Genomic DNA, 20809 nt, shown 5'->3' with positions numbered 1-20809 from the left:
CATCTCGAGACATTCCATTATTCTGCTCTTTCCACCTTCCCTGTAAATTGTTAAATCTCAAAGGCACGAGGGCCTAAGGTCTGAGGGTTCATTTCAGACTGCAAGAAAGGAATTGTGGGAACTGCAAGCCCCTTAACCTCTCCTGACCTGATTTCCTTCTCCGAACATAGGGACAATGATTTGTGCCCTGTCACAGCCACACAGGCGTCCCCACCACTCAGCACCCCAAGCCATAGCAGGAACGGAGGTCATCCCTGTGTTCATGGAAAAGGCAGCACAGGGGTTTGCCAGGCCCAGATGCGCCACCTTGTGGTCGCAATGCATATTGGCTTCAGCTGGGTCAGGATCTGGCCCCCAGTCCATTTATCCAGGGGTCCATGTTAGGAAAACATACCCCAAATTCCTTGATGTGGAATTGTTTAACTGAACGCACTGCCGGCTGTTTGGCAGATAGCTTCCTCCCTGGGGCAGCAAAGCCGGGAAACTAGGCGATTTCATTAACCTGTTCTCCAAAAAATGTGACCAGGGTAGGGTCACATTTGACCACATTCTCATCCCTCAGTTTTTTTCACGTGGAAAATGAGGATAATAATTCCACCTAATTCCAAGGGTGGTTGTGAGAATCTCATCAGGGCAGGCTTTTCAGCTGGGCACAGGCTAAGCCGAGGAATAGAGGAAGGCCGGTGGAAATTGCTTTCTCTGGAAAGAACTGGCTTTGTGATTCCTGACATCGTATTGACTTATTTTGGTCAAATGTCACTAATGTTCCATCCCTAAATCTCCTCATGCTGTTGCCTCTACTGACTGCAGATGACTCTCTGCTTTTTCATGCTTTCTTACCCGTCGTCATTTTCTTTCTGTCGGCCACTAGCTAAGGAACACGTACGGCGTCATCGGCAGAGTCGGACCTTTTTGGTGGAGAATGTCATAGGAGAAATCTGGTCCGAGCTGGAGGAAGGTAGCGTCCTTCAATGTCCTTTGCTCTTGCTGGATTTTCCTGTGCTGCTTGCGAAAAGCCATTCCCATTTGTCCCTTTTGCACTTTTGGAAAATGTTCAAACTCAGTGGGTTCTAAAGACCACTCACGCAGGGAGAGCTCTTTTGGGAGCTGTTATTTTGCATGTTGTAAAACCAAGTAGGGATTCGAACTGATCAGTTCCAGAGTAAGTCTTATGTGAAACGCAGATGATTTTAGGGCACTCACTGTTCACGTGGCAGGAAACTGCCCACTAAGTACATGCCAGGTATGCAGCAATGTGTGAATCTTAGATTCACTCACCTGGGTTCGCCATCATCCATGCCTAAATGTCCTCCTGGGCAGATTGCATTCTCTTTAGTCGTGGTTAACTCCTGGAGCTGCCAATTAGCAAAACCATTGTGCTAATGAGAAGTATTGAGGGCACTTAGCTGGGTCTACCTAGTTACCACCCACCAGCTTATTTCAGATGGGGTTGGCAAACTGTGTAAAAGATGGCTGTTTTTGTGCCAGGTGACAAGTATGTGGTTGTGGACAGTGGCGGTGGCACCGTAGACCTGACAGTCCATCAGATCCGGCTACCGGAGGGACACCTTAAGGAACTGTATAAAGCAACAGGTGAGCCCCTGCAGGGCTGATTTTCTTATACCTGAGCCGTTTCCAGGCAGTTCTGTTTTTACTTGTTTCAGATAACTCTGTTTTATTCTCTTGAATGCCACTAACATGTGGGATCGTAGGCGGTGGAGGATACTAATGTCTGCTTGAAATTGGAAAGCAAAATGCAATTAAACATTCTTTAAAACACAAACCACCACAACTTGGGTTTCGGCCGAAAGCGAGCCTGTTTCAGATCCTGGCCAAGGGTGTTGGTTTCTGAAAATTCTGAAAGGATGAGATGGTAACTTGATGTTGCCCATGACCATGCTAAGGTGAACTTTCTAGGGAGGCTTCACCTTGTCTTGGATCAAGATTGCCAAACCACTGGCCAGGTGTGGTGGCTCACGCCTGTAATCCCAGCACTTTGGGAGGCCAAGTGGGCAGATCACTTGAGGTCAGAAGTTAGAGACCAGCATGGCCAACATGATGAAAACCCGTCTCAACTAAAAGTACAAAAATTAGCTGGGCATGGTGGTGCACACCTGTAGCCCCAGCTACTCAGGTGGTTGAGGCAGGAGAATTGCTTGGACCCAGGAGGCAGAGGTTGCAGTGAGCAGAGATTGCACCACTGCACTCCACCTTGGGTGACAGAGCGAGACTCTCAAAAAAAGATTGCCAAACCAAAGAACATGCTGTTTCCCTTTTGGGAGGCTGGAGGGGAAAGGATAATGAGCAATTAGAGGATCACACAGGGACAAGACCAGGCCTGCTGATTTTACTCCCCCCACCCTTGGATGTCAGGTTGGAATACCATGATGATCTTAGTTAGATAAAAGTATTGATTTGTAAAAAAAAATGTAATTGATTTAAAATAGATTGTTGGCTGGGAGTGGTGGCTCATGCCTGTAATCCCAGAACTTTGAGAGGCCGAGCCAGGTGGATCACCTGAGATCAGGAGTTTGAGACCAGCCTGACCAACATGGCAAAATCCCGTCTCTACTAAAAATACAAAAATTAGCCGGGCATGGTGGTGTGTGCCTGTATCCCAGCTGCTCAGGAGGCTGAAGCAGGAGAATCGCTTCAACCCAGGAGGCGGAGGTTACTGTGAGCCAAGATTGTGCCACTGCACTCCAGCCTGGGCAACAAGGGCGAAAACTCTGTCTCACAAAAAACAAAAAACAAAAGGAAAAACAAAAATAAAATAATAAAAGATTGCTGACAAGAGATTTCTGTAGGGAAAAGTTTTTTCGCATGGAAAGCAAAGCAGCGCAGGGTTCTGAAATGTAAGTAAACACTTATAGCTGCAGTCCCATTGCTAAGCGGGTCAGAGATGAACAGGTGGGCCTGTTTCTCAGAGTCTGGATTGGGTTTCCAGTGGTTTTTTTTTTTTTTTTTTTTTTTTTTGAGACAGAGTCTCGCTCTGTCACCCAGGCTGGAGTGCTGTGGCCGGATCTCAGCTCACTGCAAGCTCCGCCTCCCGGGTTCACGCCATTCTCCTGTCTCAGCCTCCCGGGTAGCTGGGACTACAGGCGCCGCCACGTGCCCGGCTAGTTTTTTTTTTTGTAGTTTTTAGTAGAGACGGGGGTTTCACTGTGTTAGCCAGGATGGTCTTGATCTCCTGACCTCGTGATCCGCCCGTCTCGGCCTCCCAAAGTGCTGGGATTACAGGCTTGAGCCACCGCGCCCGGCCTTTTCCAGTGGTTTTTAACACCACAGCCTCCCTTTCTGTTCTCAACTCAGGCGGACCCTATGGATCCTTAGGAGTAGATTATGAATTCGAAAAACTTCTGTATAAAATATTTGGAGAGGATTTTATTGAACAATTCAAAATCAAACGCCCTGCAGCGTGGGTTGACTTAATGATTGCGTTTGAGTCTCGCAAAAGGGCGGCCGCCCCAGACAGAACTAACCCGCTGAACATCACCCTGCCCTTCTCCTTCATTGACTACTACAAGAAGTTCCGCGGGCACAGTGTGGAGCACGCCTTGCGGAAAAGCAAGTGAGTTGGGCTCATCACCTCGGGCTCTGAACATTCTAGTGGGTGGATTGTGCTGATGGGAGAGAGGAAGGAAGTGTGGACTTCGGGGTCCAGTCCTACACACCGGCTCTGTGACCTTGGGCAAGGGATTCAACTTCTCTTCCCTCAGCTTTTTTTTTCACGTGGAAAATAGGGATAATAATAATTCCATGTAATTCCAAGGGTTGTTGTGAGAATGCAGTGAATTCATACATGTTGGGTGCTTAGAACAATGCCTGGGACCTGGCAAGTATTATCTATGTGTCCGCTAAAAACAGAGAAACTATGAAAGCAGCGAAGTTTAGTTTTGGCCCCTGCTGTTTCCCCAGTGTCTAGCAGAGAACCTGGTATGCAGTAGGTGCTCAATAAGTATTTGTGAAATTAATCCAGTGGGAGTCTAGGTTTCTTGCCACTCTGAGTCCCTTGACTGATTTTGTGTCTCAGCTTGTTGCAAAATGAATATATTTAGAAGATAGTTTAAAGCTGAATTTTAAAAATATAGATAAAAATAATAGATTTCTAATATTCTTAAACATTTTAAATATATATATACTATCCATCATGAAATGATGACTACAGACGGATTTACCTATCACATTTCATAATTACCTTTTTCTAATAAACCTTTTGTAAGGGAACATGTCAGACATTTACCCTGTAAAATATTCCACTGTCCAGCTTCAACAACTGGTCAGTTCCTGGCTAGTCTCAATCCAATTATTTTAAAGCAGATCTTAGAGAGATGGTCATTTCATCTATGTCAGTATGTACCTCTGAAGGAGACAAGTTTTAAATCACAACCACAATACCATGATAACACTTAACAGTAATTCCTCAATATTATCAAATATTTAGTTAACATTAACATTTTTCTATTTGTCTTTTTTTTTTTTTTTACTCTGTATCAACATCCAAATGAGGGCTGTACATAGCAGCTATCTGATACGTCCCTCAAGTCCCACTAACATAGGTTCCCCTCCTGGTTTTTCCTTCACAATTTATTTAGATGGCAAAACTAGTAGTTTGTCCTTAGATTGGAGTTTCCTATAATCTTGGCTTTGCTTATCTCATGTCCATGGTGTTACACAGCAGTTCTATCCTGTGGCTTTTTTTTTCTTTTTGCAAGTTGGCAGATTGACTTAGAGGTTTAATCAGATTCAAGTTTGAATCTTTGGCATATCTGCCTGATGGGTGGTGGTTCCTCCTATTGCCTCCCATCAGGGGACACGAAGTGTCTGCCCATCTCTCCTTTTGTGATGTTAGCAGCCATTGATGACTATTGTCTGGTTCACTAATGCATTAGGGGCGGCCACGTGGCCACCATCTTGGTCTATCACTCCTTCTCGTTTATTTTGCTAGAATACTCCCAGAGAGAGAAACTTGGCTCCTCAGTGGTTTGGTTGCCCTGAACTACAGCTCACTTAGGGAAGACAGGATAAATGGGTTGCTTTTCAACCTCCATTTATGAGTTAAAAAAAAAAAAAGAATCAGTTTCCTAGTATCCACCAAAGTGTCTAATGAATTTTTCCTCCTCTGAGGGTATAAGGGGGAGTATCATTAAGAATTTAAGGATTTAGGCCGGGCGCGGTGGCTCAAGCCTGTAATCCCAGCACTTTGAGGCAAGACAGGCGGATCACGAGGTCAGGAAATTGAGACCATCCTGGCTAATATGGTGAAACCCCGTCTCTACTAAGAAATACAAAAAACTAGCCGGGCGAGGTGGCGGGTACCTGTAGTCCCAGCTACTCGGGAGGCTGAGGCAGGAGAATGGCGTAAGCCCGGGAGGCGGAGCTTGCAGTGAGCTGAGATCTGGCCACTGCACTCCAGCCTGGGCGACAGAGCGAGACTCCGTCTAAAAAAAAAAAAAAAGAATGTAAGGATTTAATGTATTTTAAACCATGACAGTTCCATCCTTATTGACACCCAAACTGTCCCATCTCGGCCAGTAGGAGCCTCCTCACATTGGCTCTGAGTCCCTTTGACACGACATTTGTGGTGGTCGACAGTGTCTTTGCCTTCTTGTATGTGAAGACACTCTTGGCTCATCTTGTACATTCCCTACCCCAGACCTGGAGTCGGCCAAGCCCTGGTTCCTTTTAGTGGAAACCAAAGCAGATTTCATGTCAGGTCTTCTTGCCCTTAGAGCAGGGCCAGTCTGGACCCTCTTCCTGGGCTGATGTTCTCTGCCCTGTTGGTCCCTCCCAGAGGGCACTTGTCCTCTGTGTGGAATCCCAAGACCTACCTGCACAGGTTGACAGTTCTGGGGCCTGTCAACCCTCCCACTAAGGAAATGGGCTACAGCCAGCCATGGGGTCATTCCATACAATACCGCATTGTCCTTTGGCCTATGCCATGGAAAGGATTCCTTTCCAACACGTTCTAGATTCCCATCCAGCATCTAGAACGTGTGGCCGGGAAGCTGCTGGTGTGTGCTTTGCATCAGGGACAGAGGCGCCATTTGCTTGCCCTCTGAGAACAGGCGGGGCATGCCCTGTGGGTTTGGGAATACATAGTCCCTGGCATTTGCTTAGTGCCAGAAAGTTTCCAGAGTGCTTTCACAGACATGGCATTTAACTTCATCTTTACAACAACCCCCGTGAAGGAGGTAAGGCAAGTGCAGTTATCCTTGACTGCCAGACATGGAGACAGGGCTTGGAGAAAATGGAGTCTAATCTGCCCGAAGTCCCAGAGCTCCGCAATGGTGATGGCCAGGCCAGAGCCCCACAATCCTGGATTCCTGTCCAAGGCTCTCTCTGCTCCACACTGCTGCTTCTGGACAGAGACCGTGAGGGCCACCTAGTATAATTAGGCTTACTCTGTCACCTGACAGGTGCCTGGAGGGCTGAGGATATGCACCTGAGCACACACATTTGTAGCCATAAGTAGCAGTACAATAAACTCTCCAGGGAGCCTTTAATGTGCTTGAATCCAAATATTGTTGGATTCAAAGTGTGATCCTGCAAAAGAGACAGTGAGCCCTTTATCTCCTTGTCTTTTGCACTAGACTTTGGCCTCCACTATCGCAGGGGAAGGTCGGTCACAGCCAAACTTAAGATACAGAGAAGAGATTACGTCTTAGCTTTTGAGCTTCTAAGGGTCCAGGTCCTGGCAGTTTAGGGTTTCCAAAGGTGCTTTTGATTTTCAACCCCCTTTCTGCCTGCTAAGTGTGACAGATGTTCTGCCAGGGCATGTGTCTATGCAGATAAGCCTGGGTATCATGTAGACCCTCACTGCCTGCTCTTCTCCATGCTATGCTCCTGCAGTGTGGATTTTGTGAAGTGGTCCTCGCAGGGGATGCTGCGGATGAGTCCAGATGCCATGAATGCCCTTTTTAAGCCGACCATCGACAGCATCATTGAGCATCTCCGTAAGTATCAGCCATGGCTCGGCCACTCGGCAAGGCAGAACTGAGAAAGGGGACGGACTTTTCCAGCATCACCAGCTGGTGCCTGTGGAGTCAGGTTGGCCTGGATCTGGGAGCCACAGGCAAGGGACCCGCAGGACTGGGCAGGGCTTGGCCATGTATGGGAGAGGTTGCTGGGCATAGACTCTGGATCCCTCTCCTTGTACTGCAAAGCTGCTGAGAGCATCCAGGCTTTCTGTTTGGCCTCAAAAGTCAGAGAGCTGGTAATGACAAAGAGGAAGAATTAAATAAACAAACAAAACTTTAAAACAACAAAAAAGATCAGAGGGCTGGAAGCTCTGGGGCAATGTTACCTGAGAGTGGCAGGCCCTAGGAAATGCATATTCTTTGCTTTACTGGGACATGTTAGACATCCTCACCCTGCTAGGGAAGAAGGAACTGTTGTGTGAACCAAAGGAAGTTCTGCGAGATGGCAAATGGAATCTGGTCATGTCATTATCCTGCTACATTGGTGGCAGTACCCACGGACATATAGCAGACTCACCGGGGACCTTGTTCAGTATCCCATCCCTCACCTACCAAATCAGACTCTCTAGGAGTGGGATGGGATTTTTATGAAAATCAGATAATTCTATTTATAACAGCCTGCCTTGACTTACCCAACAGAACCACAGTTTGGAGAGCTTTAGGAGTATTCATTTATGCAAACCAAATTCTACTTAAAATTATCACCATGTATCTGTTAAAATGCATTTCTACTTAGCAGCAGCTCTGGCTTTTATTCCGTAACATATCGGTGTGTAAACTCCCTTTCTTTAAAAGACCAGTTCTGCAAAGATTCTGTTCAAGGAGCTCAGAGTAAGCCTGCCCTCCCATTGGCACAAGTGGTCTCGTCCATTCCCCACAGATGCAGGCAGCCTAGTTCCCCCTTCCTTGCTGGCTTTTGGTGACAGGACATTCTCCCTGCCTCTTTCCTTCCAGGGGACCTGTTTCAGAAGCCCGAGGTGTCCACCGTCAAGTTCCTCTTTCTGGTGGGCGGCTTTGCCGAGGCGCCCCTCCTGCAGCAGGCGGTGCAGGCTGCCTTTGGGGACCAGTGCCGGATCATCATTCCCCAAGACGTGGGCCTCACCATCCTCAAGGGCGCCGTCCTCTTTGGTCTGGACCCCGCGGTCATCAAGGTTCGCCGATCGCCGCTCACCTATGGGGTGGGCGTGTTGAACCGCTACGTGGAGGGCAAGCACCCGCCCGAGAAGCTGCTGGTGAAGGATGGCACTCGGTGGTGCACCGACGTCTTCGACAAGTTCATCTCCGCTGACCAGTCTGTGGCCTTGGGTGAGCTGGTCAAGCGTAGCTACACCCCGGCCAAGCCCTCCCAGCTGGTCATTGTCATCAACATCTACAGCTCTGAGCATGACAACGTCAGCTTCATCACTGATCCCGGGGTGAAGAAGTGTGGCACACTTCGCCTGGATCTCACAGGGACCAGTGGCACCGCAGTGCCTGCCCGGAGGGAGATCCAGACCCTTATGCAGTTTGGGGACACGGAGATCAAAGCCACAGCCATTGATATAGCCACTTCGAAGAGTGTCAAAGTTGGGATCGACTTCTTAAATTACTAACCCTCCTCTGCCCCGCTGCCTGCCCCCTGGGACTCAACTTATCTGCATCTGCTGACCTCAACCTTGACTGTTCTTTCCCTAACCTTGACCCTCGCCATTGCTCATGTGAATTTCAGCAGGGAAGATGAGAACAATCAGGGCTGGAAATAATTAGTGACTTTTGAGGGCACATTGGAGTCAGAAAAACAGAAATTAAGATTAAAGTTTAGGCATAGAAAATTAAAGGATCCTGGAGGAGCAGCTAGTTTCATAGGTACAAAAGTGGTGAAACGGCCACAGAGAGGGAAATCAGTACATTGCTGCAGCAGTGGTTGCACTGCTTTGAACAGATCTCCGTTAAGTAGAATTTAGGATGCCCTATTGCTGTCTTTCTAGATTTAAAATGAGATCTTTGAACCAGGAGGAGATCTTCATCTGAGACTTTTCTTTTTAAATTTTTTGGATGGCAGTCAATATAAAATGCCACCCATCTGCAGTTAATTTCATCATCATGTGATTAAAAGTGGTGATTCAGTGGGAACTGGGAATGTTTTTAGCTGGTGGTAGAAGGCTGCCTACACTGGGCACTGTTTTAGGTTCTCATATAATTTAAATAGCAAGGAGGTTTGGGGAAGAATAACCGTAGCCTTGGGTAATCCACCAGGGCTTTTGCGAGTAGGAGAGCTGATACCTCACATTCTTAGCAGGTGAAAACTTGCCATGATGGAAATAGATAGTAAAGAGTTACTGACGTATCCCAAATTCTGTGCTGTGATATAAATTCCCAGCATGCCCAGCCCTGATTTCTGAGTTCATAAGTAACTCTAGTGAACCCTAGTAGGAATTCTGGGTAAGAAAATGAAGTTGCCATTGGTCTTGTTTGCATCACCAAGCCCAGGCATCCAGAAGAGCCCCTTACCTTGAAAAGCAGACAGATTTTAAATTAACCCCGCCTTCCCACTCACCTTCATCTCCCTAAGAGTTTTGGCCATTGAGTCCCACATTTTGAAAGGAATACATGGGTGAAATTTGGGAAGAGAATCTGTGCTATGCAATGTTTCATTAAAACCTTCAGTTTTTCAAGTCTCTCTAAAAATAATTTGTAGATCTATACTTGATGGATTAAGTCAGTTTTGTTTTGTTTTTTCACAGCAGGCCTGTGGCTTGCCTGCCTCAGAATTGCCTGGGTGCGTGTTCAAAACGGGTTCCTGGATCTGGGCCCTTTTTAACTGAGGCCAACTGCACCAGAATCTGCATTTGTAGTGTAGACTGCATCATGGTTCAACTGAAATTGGAGAAATACTAACTTGAGATTTCGTGAAAGTTCACACACAGACCACAGCTTGCACTCTGCAGGTGTTCCCTTTGGGCTCCCTTAGGAAGAGTGCTTACACGTGAAGGTGACCCCATACCTTGCCCTCTTGGTCAATGGGATTGGGGCTCCACCTGGCTTGGAGATGGTACTTTTAACCCTCACAGGAAGGGCCAAGGGAGGGAAAAAAAATTGCAAGAAAGGGACACCAAGAACAGAGCTGACTGAGGAACCAATTGGAGGGTCTTCACTCTCTCCTTCCCCACTGTACAAAACCAGTTTTCTGCAATATTCAGGAGCCAAATGAGGAAAAAGAATCAAGAATCTGACTCACAGCCCATCTGATCTGTTCAAAGCTGTTTTTTCCACCTGCTGAAATTCATTAAATCACTGGAGGCATGCATAATGAATGGAGAATGAGCGAACTTCCAATGCAACTTGGATTCACAAACCCATTATCATAGCCAATATGCAGATTTTAAACAGCATTTCACATTTCATTTGACCATGTCTTCTTTTTCACATCGCCTGCTGCAGAACTCCCTACTAGAATGTGAAACACAAACAAACCACAGAACTAGAGAGTGCTGGTTAGTCACGTAACTTAGTAGCGGGATTGTGTATCCAGGCACAAAGGTGTCTTTGCTAGTGTTCTCTTGCTACCTGCCCTGCTTCAAACGCTAAATGGTATGGGTCTTTCTTTGTTGCCAGCCATATTCTACAAATAAGACTTTTCAATGTAGTTATGAGTAATATAATTTTATGTACATATAATGTTAGAATATTGTACAGAATCTTTGTTTCTATGATGTGCTTTTCTTGTTTCAAAAAGGAAAATGATCCTTGATTTTTGTTGATGCTACTTTTGTTACTGTCCTTAATTTTCCACAGTTTGATTTCTTAATTGTGCTCACTAAGCATCAGTTTGTGCTAATGCCAAGCTATGGACTATGTACGCAAGACTGAGCAATAGACAGAGGTGCCTAGGGTCAGAACACACTGAACACACATGGAACGCCTGGATCAGGAGCCTCATCAGACCCTTCTCCATGCACATCCTTCCCAAAGAGTCACAGATTCCATCGAAAGGAGCAGATTCTATCAATTCTCCTGTGCAGACTTTAAGAGCTGAATGTTCTGGGTCTGGAAGCAATGTGACTGCACAGAACAAATGAAGAAACGCTTTGCGTCCTCAGGGGTCGTTGACCTCTCCTTCCGGGACAGAGTAGTCACTCTGAGGGCAAAGCGTGGTCCACTGTGTGTAATGTTTTCAGGATGCTAGGGTCAAAGAAAGAAACCAAGTGGTACATAAGCCCAGCTTTTCTGCTTGGCTAAGTGTAAGTGTGAGTAACATGGCCAAGCCCCTCTTTTTTGGGCTAATGTAAAGCCTTTCCCGCCTTGCATTAACGCTATCTCCCTGTGTACTGTTTCTCTTAAATGAGCAGATAGAAATCTGCAGTGTTGGCAGACAGGTGATGGAGAGGATGATAATTTTATCTTTTGGCCACAGAGTTGCAGCCCCAGTTGTCAAAGTCCTTAAACAAAACCCCCAAATCCATCCCTACCCCCACTGGAATATTCTAGAATAAGAGCACTGGATAAGTACACTTGAACACATTTTTCTAATCGTAGAAAGCATCTACAAGGCCTGTTGTCTTGACCTATTACTCAATTGTCCCCGACATATTATCTGATATTCACCTTTCTAGGAAGCGGAATCAGCAAGGCTTTCCCTTGTAACTGCCCTTTCCGACCACAGCAGGCATAAATAAATGCTGAATAACAGACAGGTTACAGACAGGAGGGGAAACAGGAGGAACCATACAACTGTTTTTGCAAAATGATGGCTGAGTCCAGATTATAGAGGCTGCCTTACCCTTAGAATGTTATTTAGACCAAGTTTAGCTTTTAGAGTCCAGGTCTGGTTAATTGCCAGGGTAGCAAAGAATCGCATGCACCAATGTAAACAGGAGTCAAAACGCATTATTAGTCAAAGATCGAATTTCACATTGTAGAAATGTATAGCTGTGATTAAGCTGCATATGTATGCTGGGAAATGGCTTAGGTGGGTGGCTAGTATAAAAGTTGTTGGCCATAATGTCACACCTCTCATCTGCTTGAAATATGGACCAGTATTCTAAAATATCAGCTACTGGGGTCTCGTTCACTACAAGATAAATTCAAACTTCACAGAACTTTGCAGCAGTTCACCACCAGACAGGATTGTGTCTGCAAACTCTTGTCTTCACAGATGCCTAATAAAGCAAAACTCTGAATCTCATGTGGCCCAGATTGTTTTTCGCCCATCCTGGGTTTGTAAACTGCATGATGGACACATCAGTACTGACCGCCCTCTCTACCCCATCTCAGGTGGTGGAGGGAGAGTTTCAGTTTTTTCCAGGTGCTATACGTTTTATTAAGTTACTTTAACAAGACTAGGTCCTCTGTTTGCTGGGAACCAAGGCCCCATCGATATGCACAGAGCCCGTTTTCTCTAGAAGAAAGTGATCTAGCCAGAAGGAGGGCAGGTAAGCAGAGTGACCACTGCCAATGCCACTGCACCCCAGTGAAAGTCACTAAAACATGCAGAAGGCCTGGCCGGGCTCTTGCCCCTGGGCATCCCAGCCTTCACGTGAAACTGGCTGTGTCCAGAGCCTACACCTGAGTCACCCTCCAGAGTTGGCTCTGAAAGCTTCCTGATGGCCCGAGGCATTTCTAAATGGGGTGATAAAAGAGAGGTATAAATGGTGGTAGGCTCCACCAGCCTTCATTTGCAATTCAATTTTTAGACAAGTAGAGATAGGGAAGGCCTGGAGGTGCAGCAAACAAGCGTGTCCTGGAAGTAGCGCAGCTTCAGCGTCGTTTTCTGTAAAGGAAGCAGCCAGCGCGTGCCCGCCCCCACAAAATCTGGTTCATAGGGCGGACATCTTGGTAGGTTTCAATCCAATGAGAGGAAGTCTGGGTGCCCCACCAAGGGTGATTAGAAAGAAGGATGACTCACCTTCCCCAGGTGCACAGCCACTCTTCTCTGCCTTCACCTGTCCCGGCCACCTGAAAATCTGCCTCTCCTAACAAGAGAGTGAGGGAGGGGCTGCTAGGCCCAGGAAGCTTCTGTATTGGAGGCGCCGGGGCCCCCAGGCCTCTCCTCCTCCCGCCCACTGCCGGCCCCGCCCCCTGTTCCCGCCCACCCGCTTCCCTAGCCAGACCAGCAGGCCCAGCCGCCGCGGTGTCTCCACCCGCAAAAACGCCCGCTTTGACCTAGAGCCCTCTGCATACCCTGTCCCTGGCTGGGGCAGCCAAGGCGCGGAGGACAGCTCCGAGGCCAGATGTTTGCTGCGCAGATGCCCGACTTTACACCGGCGGGGCGGGCTGTGCCGGGCGCTGGGGGAAGCGCCCCAGATTCACTCCGTTCACCCACCTTCCAGGTGGGACCCCGGGAAGAGTGGGGGAGGGGCAGGCTGGCAGCGGTGGGGCCTTTGTGCTCCACGGGGTGAGCGCACAAAGGCCTGGTGGAAGGCAGGGATCCTGGGCGGCCAGGCAGAGGCCAGGTGGGCACCGGATACAGCCAGCCCCGCCCAGGTGAGCGCTGGGGTGGGATTGGAAGAGGGTGGTAGGAGGGGTCCTGCTGGTACTTTCTACTCCCTCCTAGCCCCCTTTCTCAGGACATCGCCTCTCTCCCCACCCTCCTCCCTGCCCACCTCCGGGCAGGCTTTTACCCCAGCTGATGCTTTTGGGCAACATATCCTGTCCCTGAGAGTTTAGAGGTCATCTGTTCACACCCCCTTTCACTCTGGAGCCCTGAAACAGTTACCTCACCTCTCTGTGCCTTATTTTTCTCATTTATAAAATGGAGGTTCCAACAGGAACTCATTCTTAGGGAAGCTGTGGGGATTAAAGGAGAATGCGGTTCTGCTGCAACTGCATGGGCATAGCCCGTGTTCCCTGTCTGTTGCCTTTTTAAATCGGGAAATGGGTATAATATAGCATTTGTATCACGGAGCTGTTGAGAGGACTAAACAAGCGTGGAAAGCTTTCAGAAAAGTAAGCAGCTGGTCAGTATGGGTGGGACATGGTCTCACAGCCAGGTCTGTCTGACTCCAGGCTCAGTGCTTCCTCCCAGGAGCCAGGTACGTGATGCCAGGGGTTAGACTGGCCTAGACATGGCACAGTCCTCACTGCTGTCAGCCTGGCAGGGGCTGAACTGTCTTAACAATCCCCATCATTGCTGACTAAGCCATGACTGTGGCCCTCCCCTCTACCCTGAATCCTCTTCTTCCAGCCTCAAGGGCATTGCTTTAAAGAGATGAACTGGCTCAGCAGGCAGGACTTGGCAAGGCCTCAGCCCACTTGGGGGGAATGACCAGCGATGCCCAAAGAGGAAAGGTGTCTTATTGCAGAAACAGCATTCACATAAACTGATGTTTCAGTGGAGCCCGCTGAAGCAGAGGGTGGCCTCTGCTTACCCTCCTTGGACTCCATGTCTGCCTTTTGGGACTTCCTGATTCCTTCAAGCCAGAACTTCTTCTCCCTTGTTGTGCGTGCGTGCGTGCGTGTGCGTGTGTGTGTGTGTGTGTGTGTGTGTGTGTGTGTGTGTGCCGGAGGATGTTCAGTAGCATCCCATCCCCCACTTCTGACAGCCAACTATGCCTCTGGACATTGTCAGATGTTCCAGGAGTGATGGTGGGGGCTGGCAAACATCACCACTGCAACCTGATTTCACCTGGATCAAGAAGGGAGTCCTGGGGTGTGCAGGCCTCATCTCTCTCCTCCCCTGAGGTTCATGAACCTCACACAGGGGCTTCTGGGCTTGCTCAGCGTTGCATTCCCAGCCTCTATCATGTATCACAGCCATAGTATGAGTCTAGTTCACAATTATTGGATGGCTGGAGGTTGGATGGAGGGGAGGGTGCTTCCAGGGAGAGGAGACGCTGGTAGGTGTGATCTACAGACTGTTATCCAAGTTAACAGAAAAGGTGATGGGCCCTTGGTAATAGGTCATTGGTTTATGACTGAAGCCAGCTATGTCACTGGCTTTGGGTAAGATGGTAGTGCTGCCTCTCAGGCCCAACCCCTGGCAGTCATTCTTCCACTTCCAAGAGCTTGTGCACACTCAACAGTAATTCCTTAAGGTAGTGACTTTTGATGAGATCATTTCATTCCCTCTTCCCTCCACTAACAGAGAGCGAAATCATGGAGCCTTCTAAGACCTTCATGAGAAACCTGCCAATCACACCAGGCTACAGCGGTAAGTGTGGATGTGCTCTACAGCTGTGCCCGGCAGGGGAACCCATGTCCTGGTCTCTGTCCCTGCCTTGACCCACTGTCTCTGTCTGTGCAGCCAACTGGACCAGTCTAGGCGCTCTAGCTTTTGAGACATGCATTGAGAGCATTCCATCGCTGAAGATGGCTGATGGCTGGGTTCTGAGAGGCAGAACTTAGACAACATGGCCTGGTATGCAGAGGAAGCACTTAATGCCTGTTGAAAGAATCTGGACCAGGATAGACACAATGTGATGAGAATAGACACACGAATAAGTAGAGGCCCTGTCCTCCCCAAGTTTTCTCAAGTCCTCCACAAAGGTTATCCTTGTGCTCCCATCCTTTCCTGCATCCCCTAAAGGAAGGCTGACCAACAGCCCTGGTCTACCTGGAACTGCCTTTGTCCTGGGACTGCCTGGGACTTTCCTTAACACTGAAAATCTTGCATTTGGGAAACTCCTCAGTCCTTGGCAAACCAGGACAATTGGTTGCCCTACCTAGAGGCTATTCCTCCTCAGGCTTCTGGGCTACTGAGAACTTACTAAGTCATATCCCTGTGGGTGACAAACCCAGTGGTCCCCACAGACCCTTGGCTCTCCCATACAGCCGTTCTCAGGAGGAGTGGTGCTAGGGGGATATTCCAAGGTTGCCCAGCCTCATCCTGGTCCTAACGGCTGGTTGAGAATGGGCTTTGCGTTCTGACAAGCTGAGGTTCGAATCTCTGGCCACCGTCGATGAGACTGTAACTTGCCTCTCTGTGGTAAGTACAACATTCTATAAAATGGATGTATTAGTTTTCTAGGACCACTGCAACAAATTACCACAAACTAGGTGGTTTAAAGCAATGGAAATGCATTCCCTCACAGTTCTGAGGCCAAATGTTTGAAATCGAGGTGCCCGCAGGGCCATGCTCTTTCTGAAGGCGCTAGGGAAGGTTCCCACCTTTGCTTCTTCCAGCTTCTGGTGGCCCCAGTGTTCTTGGCTTGTGGCAGCATCTCTCCAGTCACTTCATCCTCACATGGCATTTCCCCCTGTGTCTCAAGTCTCCCTCTTCTTTCAGCTGTAAGGACATCAGTCATTGGATTTAGGACCCACCCTAAATCTGGAATGATCTCATTTCTAGACCCTTAATTACATCTGAGAAGTCTCTATTTGTAGATAAGAGCACATTCACAGGTACCAGGGGTTAGGACTTGGATATATCTATTTGGAGGATACAGTTCAACCCACTACATGGGATACCATAAGATTGTTGTGAGGATTAAAGGAGCCAGCATACATAACCTATTTTAAATGTCTTGGTCCTTAGCGAGACTCAGTAAAGGTAGCTTGTATGTTTGTGTGTGTGCATATATGCACTAATATAAAACCTAGGCAGATCAAAGTAGGCCCTGATGGCAGGGAAACCACTGTGGCAAGGCCTCTAGAGTCTTCCTAATATTAGGATATCTTTTAATCGTCCAAGGGTTGGGGAGACTGGGCGATGTGTGGAAAGCTTCCAACACTGTCAAGATTAGTAATTAGATTCTTCCAGAGGGGGTTATTGCAGGGCTCAGGGGGTGAGGATTGCTACTTTCAACTCCCAAGTCAGGTTTTGTTTTCCTGGAGACCATGGCAAAAATGTTGGGCTTCCATAAGGAGAGAGATTTATTTATTTATTTTGCAGTTTAAAACCAAGTTCTTAACCAGTTTTCCTCATTTGTTCTGCAAAAAAAAAAAAAAAAATGGTTTTATTGTGACAATGTTATAGTACTTAGGATTCAGCCTCCAGTTTCAGTAAATAGTTGTGTTTTACCCATACTAATTGTAATGATTATATGTTACTTGGTGGGAAATGGTGAAAAATTGTGCTAGGAGTGGGTCTTGCAGATAATGAATTTACCTTTTTGTGTAATAGGGCTCTGCTCTTAATAAGCCTGCAATTTCCTGATGGTCCGGCAAGAAAGATCCCAAATTGCATTTGGGAAGTGTCGAGGAAAATAAGCTTTCTCTCTCTAAAAAGATGAATAATTTCAATTACTCCTTAGACTATCATTTTGGCCCATTAAATGCTTTCCCCATTTTCCATCAGGCTGACATCAGGGGCTTTGCTATTCAAAGAGTATTACTGTCACCGCCTTTGTTGAAATGGGCCTTCCCTCCCCAGCTCCAAGGTCATTTTTTGTGACCTTGGGAGGGCCCAGTCACAGTGGAAACAACAGCACTGTTTGTATTAATGGCCTTTGGAAAAATGTAGTGTTGTTGGCTGAGGAAGAAATGCCAAAGGGTGGGCTGAAATGCTGGGGAGTTTAGGCGGGCTCTGAATTCCTTGCTGGCCAGTCTTGCTGAAGGCCGTGATGCCATTCGGCTCTTGCAGGCTTCGTACCATTCCTCAGCTGCCAAGGAACGTCCAGGGAGGATGACATGAACCACTGTGTGAAAACTTTCCAGGAGAAAACACAGCGCTATAAAGACCAGCTGCGGGAATTTTGCTGCACAGTGGCCACTGCCCCGAAACTGAAGCCTGTCAACTCCGAGGAGATGGTCCTGCGGGCCCTGCACCAGTACAATCAGCAGCACCACCCCCTGCTCCTGGGTAGCAGTGTCCTGAAACCATTTCCCCTCACCCCTGGTCACCCATGCAGATTCTCATAGGCCAGCTGAGCTGCCCCAGAGTACCCAGAATCCCACACAGTTCCAAATCCCAGGGGTCAGTGCCAAACGCAAAGGCTCCATTTCTTAAAATGAGAAAGATACATTTCTTTTCTTTTTTCTCTTTTTCTTTTCTTTCTTTCCTTTCTTTCTTCCTTTCTTTCCTTTCTTTCTTTTCTCTTCTCTTCTCTTCTCTTCTTTTCTTTCTTTCTGACGGAGTCTCACTCTGTTGCCCAGGCTGGAGTGCAGTGGTGCGATCTCAGCTCACTGCAACCTCTGCCTCCCAGGTTCAAGCGATTCTGCCACCTCAGCCTCCCAAGTAGCTGGGACTACAGGTGCATGCCACCATGCCCGGCTACTTTTTGTATTTTTAGTAGAGACAGGGTTTCACCATGTTGCCGAGGGTGGTCTCGAACTCCTGACCTCAGGTGATCTGCCCACCTCAGCCTCCCAAAGTGCTGGGATTACAGGCATGAGTCACAGTGCCTGGCCAGAAACAAACATTTCTAGGGGACAGAGCATAGTCCTGGTTACGGAGAGGGTGCTGGTCTCAGAACTAGGAGACCCTAGGCAAGTCACAAGTTTTCAGGCCTCAGCTTCTGGATTAGTGGATAACATTTTTTAGTTGCTTTCTCTGTGCCATGGTGTCTTTTTACAGAATGCAAATATGTAAAGAAACCTCTCCAGGAGCCTCCAGTCCCTGGCTGGGCAGGCTACCTACCGAGAGCCAGGGTCACTGAATTTGGCTGTGGCACAAGATATACTGTCATGGCCAAAAACTGCTACAAGGACTTCCTGGACATCACAGAGAGGGCCAAGAAAGCACATCTGAAACCATATGAAGAGTGAGTCTGGTTTGGGTCGGCACCCCAGGCACAAGATCAAAGGGAGAAGTGCAAACCCAGGACAGGGGTTTACCAGATGTCCCCATCCCAGCACTAGGACGATATGTGTGTGATTCGTCTTAGAAAAGGTGCCTCATTTGTAGTTTCAGGGCTTCCCCAGTAGGCAGCTGCCCCCTGCTCCTGACCTGTGCTCAGCATTCTCCCGCAGCTCTACCTGTGGTCTTTGCTGGTTTGCAGGGAAGGGCTGGGAGTAAAAACCAGCAGGGCTACCATCCTGGCAGTGGCTTACGGCCCAAGGGTACTGAGTAGCCTCAGTTTTCTCTTCTGCAAAATGAGGAGGATGATCTTTGCCTTTAGAATAAATTGTAAGGAAATAAACATACCATGTTCACATATTTACTCTTATATATTGTATTTATATTTATTCTTATTCTGTTCTGAATGAAAGGTCCATAACTTCGTGACTTCTGTTCTTGTTTTAGAATATACGGAGTTAGCTCCACAAAAACTTCTGCTCCTTCTCCAAAAGTTTTGCAGCATGAAGAGCTGCTGCCAAAATATCCCGATTTTTCTATTCCAGGTGAGGAGGGCTGTCTCTTTCCTTCCTACTACTGTAGGGGATGAAATGTGTGCAGTGGCTTTTCGGCTTAGCTGGGCCAGGTGCCTTCAACTCACACGGATGGTTTCTCTCCTAGATGGAAGCTGCCCTGCCCTTGGAAGGCCCCTGAGAGAGGACCCCAGAACTCCGTTGACATGTGGCTGTGCTCAGAGGCCAAGTATACCATGCAGTGGGAAGATTTACCTAGAGCCACTGTCCTCCGCAAAGTATGCAGAAGGCTAGAAGCGCAGCGTCTCCCAGGGAAAGGTGAACTTTAAGTGGGGCTTCCGAAACCTGCCGTTCTCGTGTTGGAATCATGCCCAATGAGCAATAAAGAAATTTAATAAGAATTTTTTAACTGCCGCCTGCATCCTGAGTGGTTGACAGTCGCATGTCATTAATGATAAAGACCTTTTTTTTTTTTTTTTTTTGTCATGTGGGAATAAAGAGGCTGCTTTCTGCATGCTGAAGTTTCTTGTGCGGGTTTTCTCCAGGTTATGTTGACCATGAGCTAGGGTTCCTAACCCCCGAGGTAACACTGCAGCCAGGCCAGGATCTTCACTGAAGACCAAACAGTCTCTGGGTCCTGGCATGTTACTGACAGTGACACAGACACCACGCCCACCCCAGCCCTGGTTTTCCAGAATCCCGGTCCCCAGAAGGGGATATCCAGTTGGCAGATACCAGCTATATTGGTGTGATAGGGCTGCCTCCACAAAGTCCCACAAACTGAGTGGCTTTAAGACAACAGAAATTTATTGTCTCACAGTTCTGGGGGCGGGAAGTCCAAAATGGGTGTTAGCAGGGCCCTGCTCCCTCTGAAACCCATGGGGGAATCCTTCCTCACCTATTCTTAGCTTGTGTTTTGCAGCCATGTTGGCATTTCTTGCTACTAACTCCAGGCTTCCTGGGTGCCTCTCTGCCTTCTTCTTACATGGCCATCTTCTCACAAGGACATCAGTTGCACTGGATCGGGAGCATGCCCTACTCCACTGTGACCTCATTGTAACTCATTGCACCTGCAATGACTCTAGTTCCAAATAAGTCACATAAAGTACCGGGACGAGGACTTTCACACGGTTTTTTTTTTTTGAGGGACATGGTTCAAGCTGTAACACTGGATAACATGCTCTTGCCACTAGCAGGCACCCTGACCTCCCTCAGCAACCATCCGCATGCAGAAGAAATAAAAAAAACAGCTCCTGGGACAATGAGACCGTTGTCATCCGCTTGTCATCTGCTCAGAAACATGCAGAGCCACACGAGGCAGCAAGCTGGGTCTGGGTCTGGGAGGTTTTTTCCAAGGCAAGAATTTTCACCTGGACATCCTGGGCTCCCATGATTCCATGGGTAGAAGTCAGAAGGTCAGAGAACTTTGATGAGAAAAAAAGTTACATCATTGTTTTCACTAACCTCCAGGCGAAATTTAGTATTTCCTTCCTTGATGAATGTAAGCCACAAACCACTGCAGGACCTGTCACCTTAGCCTGAGAGCAGTCACGGATGTTTTATGTATCACGTGGCTCTGGCTGCAAACAGCTTGAATGATGTTAAAGCTCATCTCTTTATAATCATGGTGGTTAAATATAGTGGCTATATCTACTCTCTCACAT

General features: G+C 47.8%; 2 protein-coding genes across 4 annotated transcripts in view; both read left to right on the top strand.

Moving 5' to 3' along the window:
- HSPA12A (heat shock protein family A (Hsp70) member 12A) overlaps positions 1–12144 on the top strand; it is a 75123-nt gene extending 62979 nt beyond the window's left edge. The window contains exons 8-12 of the mRNA XM_030940302.1: positions 872–958; positions 1489–1593; positions 3313–3571; positions 6853–6956; positions 7935–12144. Coding sequence (XP_030796162.1) covers positions 872–958; positions 1489–1593; positions 3313–3571; positions 6853–6956; positions 7935–8572 — 1193 coding nt within the window. The 3' untranslated portion in view covers positions 8573–12144. The remainder of the gene's footprint in view (positions 1–871; positions 959–1488; positions 1594–3312; positions 3572–6852; positions 6957–7934) is intronic.
- Positions 12145–13065: 921 nt separating this feature from the next.
- C11H10orf82 (chromosome 11 C10orf82 homolog) lies at positions 13066–19659 on the top strand. 3 transcript variants are annotated; one of them, XM_010388893.2, is made up of 6 exons: positions 13066–13288; positions 15043–15108; positions 17479–17697; positions 18412–18598; positions 19081–19178; positions 19294–19659. In XM_010388893.2, the coding sequence occupies exons 2-6, from the start codon at positions 15054–15056 to the stop codon at positions 19437–19439; spliced, it is 705 nt and encodes a 234-aa protein (XP_010387195.1). In that variant the 5' UTR covers positions 13066–13288; positions 15043–15053; the 3' UTR covers positions 19440–19659. The 3 variants fall into 3 exon arrangements, with proteins under 3 accessions (XP_010387195.1, XP_030796159.1, XP_030796160.1); XM_030940299.1 differs by lacking the exon at positions 13066–13288 and adding an exon at positions 13378–13442; XM_030940300.1 differs by lacking the exons at positions 13066–13288; positions 15043–15108 and adding an exon at positions 15810–15882 and having other exon boundaries at positions 19294–19653.
- Positions 19660–20809: the final 1150 nt, after the last annotated feature.

The sequence above is a fragment of the Rhinopithecus roxellana genome, chromosome 11, assembly GCF_007565055.1.
Source record: "Rhinopithecus roxellana isolate Shanxi Qingling chromosome 11, ASM756505v1, whole genome shotgun sequence".
NCBI classification, from domain to species: domain Eukaryota; kingdom Metazoa; phylum Chordata; class Mammalia; order Primates; family Cercopithecidae; genus Rhinopithecus; species Rhinopithecus roxellana.
The sequence above is the reverse complement of the archived record's forward strand: the minus strand, read 5'-3'. Positions and strand labels throughout refer to the sequence as shown.

Excerpts from the sequence above, each read along its gene's own strand:
- C11H10orf82 (XM_010388893.2), top strand. The coding sequence starts at position 15,054 with ATGGAGCCTTCTAAGACCTTCATGAGAAACCTGCCAATCACACCAGGC. Across the intron at positions 17,698-18,411 it reads GCACCACCCCCTGCTCCTGG|AATGCAAATATGTAAAGAAA; the intron begins GTAGCAGTGTCC and ends GTCTTTTTACAG. Across the intron at positions 19,179-19,293 it reads TCCCGATTTTTCTATTCCAG|ATGGAAGCTGCCCTGCCCTT; the intron begins GTGAGGAGGGCT and ends TTTCTCTCCTAG.